The 7308-nt window shown below is 26.6% G+C and overlaps 1 protein-coding gene across 1 annotated transcript in view; it reads right to left on the bottom strand.

Annotated features, from left to right (window-relative positions):
• Window positions 1-7308, bottom strand: part of LOC117173771 — a 25075-nt gene that overhangs the window by 4123 nt on the left and 13644 nt on the right. The window contains exon 3 of the mRNA XM_033362413.1: window positions 6099-6293. Within this exon, the coding sequence (XP_033218304.1) occupies window positions 6099-6293 (195 nt within the window). The remainder of the gene's footprint in view (window positions 1-6098; window positions 6294-7308) is intronic.

Below are 7308 nucleotides of genomic sequence, written 5' to 3' on the forward strand. Positions count from 1 at the left end.
CGAAAACGCACTTTTCTGAAGGATTAAAAAAACTTGAAAAGCGATTGACCAAGTGTATAGAGCTCCAAGGAGATTATGTTGAAAAATAAAAAGAAATTTACCGGAAAAAATTGTTTTTATACTTCATTCTAAGGACTTATTGAACTACCCTCGTATGTCTTCATTGTACGTTGTTAGCTTTTCGTATTTCCTTACAAAACTGCGTCCGAGATTCGCTATCGTACTCATTTTTGATCAATGAAAGTGCTTTAGATAATTCTTCCTTGCTATAATTTGAAGGAAGTTCTTGGACGCGCTTTTTCTTCGTCTTTTCGGATCCATCTGCAAATGATAATCGTGGTCTTCCTCTCTTTAGAACAAAGGCATTAAAGAGTCGACCAATTTTTTTCTTATAACCATTAACTGACTTTCATCAAGAGAAGAGGTGGCATCAATATTATCCAAAATCAAATCTACTTTGTTACATTTTGATTATGGATCGGTATTCCAAATGATGTTACATAAGTGCCGATTTTTTATTCTGTATTCCACGTTAAAAAATACTTCGAAGGATTCCCTCAATATCTCCGTAGAAACACGTAGTCTATTTGTGAACGTCTTCCATGAAGCAAAATAAAACAAATGCGGAAAAACAAATCAACAACGACTTGAAATTGCTCCTGCTACATTCAACCGTTTTTAGGTATAGTTGATACCAAAAACAATTTATTTGTAGCTGCAACAACTTAAAGTCGTTTCTGATTTTGTTTGCTTGATTTGTTTCATTTTATTTCAAGAAAGATTTATTTGCAAGCAGTCTTTGCTAAGAAATTTTCAGTTCATTCTGCAAAAAATCTACCCTATTAATAAAATGTTAAAAATGTGCATTTGTTTATAAATTTTTAAAAAATAATTACCAGTTTCTGTCACTATAAAAAATATGTCAGCAAAGAGTCTTTTGCAAGACATTTTGTATTGATTCCGAAAAAAATCAGAGCTATTCATGAACAAATTGTCAGAATGTGCATTTTCTTATAAAAATTGTTTAAATAATTGGCAATTATAATCTATATCTAACTTATTGTAAGCGCACATTATTATCTGTGATCCTCTATACAAAAGCAATGGGTTAAAATTAGCTAATTTTAACCGAATCACGAAAAAATGACTTTTGTGAATTAATTTGTTTATAACATTATTAACAAATTTTGTAGTTACTCTTACCCACTGGAAATTATTTTAAGCTACTTATTTAACTGATTTATAATATTTTTTAATGAATTTGAAAGTCTTAGAAAAAATTGTATCACCGAAAAGCTTAGCAACAAAAAGTTGTAAGTTTGTTGTTCAATAAAAAATTTAAGTTCAGTCGAATTAAAATATCTGCAGTTACTTGTTATAACTGTAAGCCTTACAGTCATTTCTAAAGAAACATCAAAATCCGTTAAGAATTGCACTGTCGGTCGATTTTTGTGCAAAAAGGAAGCTTTTTTCCGACTGTGCGGCGCTAATTTGCTGGGAACTCAGCGGCGCCCTTTACAAAAATCATTCAAACATCAATAAATTAAACAAAATCACTAGGTTCGATTTTTTTGCTTGACAATGAGCTGTGAATCGCTTTTGTGAAGTCGATCTTTATTAAAAAAAACTACCCCCTGTAATAAAAAAACTTATTGAATAAAAGTATTAAAACAATGACTAAGCTAGATTTTTTGCTATTTTATTGCTTTCAAATTTAATATGAAATACTTTATTAAAATCGACCCTTATTCTAAAGAAACACCCTATGCTGCAAAAACAAAATTTTAAAAAGTGAAACTATTAAGACGGAAAACAGTTATAAAATATGAACACAGTATTATTAAAGCAAAAATGAAGAGTAAAATTATTGCTTACCCCCTATCGTTACAAAAACAACCTTCGTATTTGTATCCGAATACAGACCTGCGTAATGAAGTGAAATATTGTATACATTAACCGAATTTAGGGCTTTTTTGAACTTGAATGCAACAACAACCAAGTTTCAAAAACCACCCTTACTAAAATTAAAACTCCACCCTTTTTAAAACTCAAATTCAGAAAAAGAAAAAGCAAGAGATTTTGGGTTCTCGAATGAACGAAAAAAATCCAAAAACTATCCCCATTTTCAAAAACACCAACCCCCTAGTATGAACTTAAACCTCGATATTTCATTTCTCAAGAGCCCAACAATCGGAGACTCCAATAATACTAGAAAATTTGCAAACAGATTAATTTTTCATAATTATAAATTTACGTGGTAGAGAGGAGTTGATTTTAAACTTTGAAGGTTAAAGGAAAAATTCGGAAAGGGTATTTTCGAGCAGCCCAAAAATCAGAGACTGCATTTACACTGGAAAATTCTCAAAAAGATTATTTTTTGGAAAAGTTATATCTACATGGTAGAGAGGGGTTGATTTTAGATGTCAAGGGTTGGAGGCTAAAAATAGAAGTGGGTATTTTTTATGAACCCAAAAATCATAGATATAATTAGATATGAGTAAATATTACTCAGATATGACTACGCAGATATGATATTTACGTTGTAGAAATAATCTTTTTCGGAATTTTACAGCGTGACTACCCACAGAGAAATTTCATTCGACTAATTCACGGAAGCGTGTGATTTTAGAGTAAAATGTTTACGCGATTTAAAGTTAAAAATAATGGAAAGAGAAACTTTGTTCAACCATTAATGATTTGAAAATTTATCATAAAAAATATTGTTAACAATTATTATTCATCATTTATATAACTCAGTCATATTATGCAGCTTTGTTTTAAATAAATTAATTTAACAAATAGAAAATTCTTATATTTTTGCAGAAAGATATTGTTTTTCATTTAATGCGTACGAAAATAGATCCCGAAACTTATTTTCTTTTAAAATATTGACAAAACTTAAAGTTTATCTTTGTTATAGATAATTTGAACTGTGAAATAAAAAATATTCATATTTTTTAAGTGGAAAAATTATTTCTCTTCATATATTTATTTTTTTCAAATTTTTATTTATTTTTTGGACTATTGTCCTTTTTCAATGTAAATTATTTATAAAAAATATAAATGTCAATTATTGACAATATTCTGTATTTAGCTGAAACCAGTAAGCTATCTGAATACTTTTTATTGAAAAACTTTTTATTCTTGAATTTTAAATTATTCACGCTTTTAATATCCGGAAATGAAAAGTTAGGACAGTAAATGAGCGTTTTAGCATTCTTCTTTGCACGGAAAAAAATAAGTTTGTGTTTTTAGCCTAATTTTCAGTTTCAGGAAATTGCAACCTCATTGTATTGAACAAACCTAAATTTGTTAAGCAATCTGTTTCTTTTTATTAAAAATTTCTTATGTTTTTCATTTCTATAACCTTTTTTGAAAAAAATTTCGCAGCCCTAAATAAGGTCCAATATTTTGACAGAATTAGTATTTATTTAATAGGCAGTTACCAAATTATAATATTGTGTATAATAAATAAATTAAATAAATAAGAATATATTTTTTATAAAAAATAGAAAGCTTTTTTTAATAAGTTGTACTGTTTTTCTACGAAATAATTCCTATAATTAATGTTTTTTTATTGTTTTATAAACAATTTTTCAAAATCGTTTCCTTCTTTTAAAGAATTTATCTTTTTTTTCCTGTTTTGAAGAAACTTTTGCTTTTTCCCCTTTTCTCGAAAATTTGTATTTGTATTTTTACGGCAAAAAATGTATCTTCTTGTTTAAAAATGCATCCTTCTGGTTAAAATTTCAACCGCCCAAATGAATATTGATCAGTTTTAAAAAAAATGTTATTCATGTCAATTACTATCTTCTTGAAAAATCTTCTCTTTTACTTCTAAATTAATTTTCGCAGCTGCAAAATTAATGACACGCTTTTTAATTAAAAACTCAAATAGTTGTTTTGAAAATTATATGTTTTTCGTTAAATTCAAGTGTTTTTTATTCAAATTAAAATAATTTTTGTTTTAAATATCGACTACTGCAATTAACGTTAAAAATTAATTTTTTCTATTAAACTTTAAAAAAATACAATTTTCAAGCAGTAATTTAATTTTTACTCACGCAGTAAAATTTACAATTGAAAAATATAAGTTTCCAAAAAAATAATGAAGCTTTTAACCAAAGAGAAGAAATTTGAACTCGAAACTGGAATTAAATTAAAGAAAAAAATTATTTTTCAACAGAAAAGTTAAATTTTCAAACAATAAAACTAATTTAAAAAGTATATTTAACTTTCAATCTAATAACTGTAATTTCAACAAAAAAATATGAATTTAAAACAAAAAAGTTGAATTTTCAATAAGAAATTATCAATTTTCAAATCGAAAAAAGAAATCGATCATTTTTACGCAAGGAAAAGCGATTTTTATTCTAAAGAAAAAAATATTTTTCAACAGGATAGTTAAGTCTGCAAACAATAAAATTAATTTTTAAGAAAGTGGCTTGACTTTTAACTAAATAGTTGAATTTTCAAAAAAAAAGACTCGAATTACCAACAGAAAAAATATCAATTCAAACCAAAAAAGATTATAAATTAAAAACAATTTATTTTCAAACAAAAATGGAATAGTTAAGTTTGCATTTTAGAAAAGTAATTCTTAACCAAAATATAGAATTTGTTTTTCAACTGAAATGATAAATTTTCAAACTATAAAATTAGCGTCTTACAAGATGCTTTAATTTTCAACCAGAGAGGTGAAATTTCGACCAAAAATATGGCTTGCTTACAAAATAGTTTAATTTTTAAGAAAACATTTAAATTTTCGACCAAGTAAATGAATTTTGATACAAAAAAGACGAATTCTCAATTGAAAATTTTTAAGTTCAATTTTTAAAAAATCCGTAATTTTTAATCAAAAAAGGAATATATAAATTTTCAGGCTTGAAAAAATAATTTCGATCCGGAGGAAAAAATTAGTTTTCATCAGGAAAGTTCAATTTTCAAACAATAAAAGTAATTTTAAACAAGTATATTTAATTTAAACCAAATACTTTTACTTTGGACTGAAAATACGATTTTTCAATGAAACAGTTCAATCTTAAACAAAAGAATTAAATTTTGAACAAATTAGATGAATTTTATACTAAAATGATGAATATTCAAGAAAAAAATATCAATTTTTAACAATGTTATTAAATTTTAAATAAAAAATGGAAGAAGAAAAGCAATTTTCAACAAGAGAAAATTCTGTTTTCAGCAGGAATGTTAAATTTTTAAACAATAAAATTACTGTTTAACAAAGTGGTTTCACTTTTAACCAAATAGCTGAAATTTCAACAAAAAATATGACTTTTGGACAAAATAGTTTAATTTTCAAAAAAGTAATTAAATTTGAGATTAAGTAGTTGACTTTTCAGCCAAAACGGCGAATTCTCAATGAAAAATTTAAAAGTTGAATTTTCAATCAAAAAAAAAAAAAAAAAATAGGTCGATTTTCACGCCAGGAAAAGTAATTTTTACCCAAAGGAAAAAATTAGTTTCAAATAAGAAATTTAAATTTTCAAGGAATAAAATTAATTTTCAACAAAGTGATTTAACTATTAACCAAATAGTTGAAATTTCAACAAAATGGATGACTTTTTAACAAAATAGTTTAATTTTCAACAAAAGAGTCGAATTACCAACAATTAAAACGATTATATGGAAACAAAAAAGGAATATCTAAATTTTCACGATAGGAAAAGTAAAGAAATTTTCAACAAAAAATGGAATAGTTTTCTGAAATTTGATTTTAATTCCACATTTGACCTCTTCTTTTTATAGGACACGCACTTCTTTTAATTAAAAAAAAACAAGGCAATGAAAATACATCCGTCAAAATATCAATTCCCATGATGAATTTTAATTATATACATTTATTGAAATAATACATTTTTGACGTTAGCTGCGAATAAAGTTAACTGCCAAATAAGGCAGAATAGCTGATAAAAAATCAAATTTGTATTCTATTTTGCAATATTTGAAAAAGCAGTCACGAACACTTAATGAGAATGTGTTCGTTAAAGCTTTAAGAGTTTTAACGAAAGAGAATTCACAATAAGTGTTATCCGTAAATTGCAAGCAAACAGGAGTATATTGTAGAATATCATACTCACAAGCAGCATTCGGCATGGATTGTTGGTGAGCAAGTGTTCTTGGTGGATGGACAGGCCCTGCTAGGGCTAAATGATTTTGAACTGAAGACGTTGGAAGAGAAAGTCCTAGAAAATTATAGTCATTAGGATCATGAGGATGTTGATGATACTGTCCTAGTCCGCCTAGCCATTGATTTCCAGAAGCTGCCCCAGCATCTAAATTCGTAAAAAGAAAACAAATGATTTGTTTCAACAGGTGACAGTATTTCACCTTGTCAAAATTTATTTAAATAAATAATTGATCGGTCATTCCACGGTAGATTTACCCCCTAATTTTTTTTTGCAAGGAATACTTTTTTTCGTTTTTTGTTGAAAAATAGTTAATACGTATTCTTTATTTTAATTTAAAATGCAACATTTCTGAGAAATAATTTTTTTTTCATTTTTGGGTAAAAAAGTGACCGTCTTAACTTGTTCATAACTAAAAAAGTATTTATCAAAAAATGTCAAACATTTTATTTATTATGTGTTTGATCCTGTAGTTCGAAATGAAGTATACTGAAAAATTGTTCCGTTGAATTTTTATAAATAACACATTTCAGAATATACTGGAAAAATTTAAATGTCGTGAAATAAATAGTTGTTGAATAATGAATTTTTCACTGAAACCATAACAAATGAATTCTGGTCATACGTGGCACGCGCGCTCGCACGCACGCTTAAAGCATGTAACGGCTTCATTAAAAAATGCATTATTCAACAACTTTTCATTTCTCCACTTTAAAATTCTTATAGTATATTCTGGAATTTGTTAGGAATATTAATCCACAAAAAGTGAAAAAGTTAGATCATTTTTTAGCAATCCCTATTTGTTTATAAAAATGCCCAATTTATTTATGAAAAGTCAGTAAAACAGTTTTTCAGTATTCTTCTTTTAGAAGTTCGGGATCAACCGCATATTTTTTGTACGACGAACCGTTGGCAATGTACAACATTATAAACAAATGATTTTTAAACGAAATTGCCATATTTGCACAGGGTTACCTCAGAATCTATAATTCAGAACAATTTAAAACTTTTACACTATATATATCAAGTATAGATCTCTGAAAAGGAAAAAGAAATCTTCCGATCAAATAAAAACTTCTCTTCTCAAATTGTTGTTAAAAAGTTCCTATTTTTTTTAGAGGAAACCGTTTAGATTCTTCAATTATTAATACAAAATTATCCA

Source organism: Belonocnema kinseyi, chromosome 5 (genome assembly GCF_010883055.1).
Source record: "Belonocnema kinseyi isolate 2016_QV_RU_SX_M_011 chromosome 5, B_treatae_v1, whole genome shotgun sequence".
NCBI lineage: Eukaryota > Metazoa > Arthropoda > Insecta > Hymenoptera > Cynipidae > Belonocnema > Belonocnema kinseyi.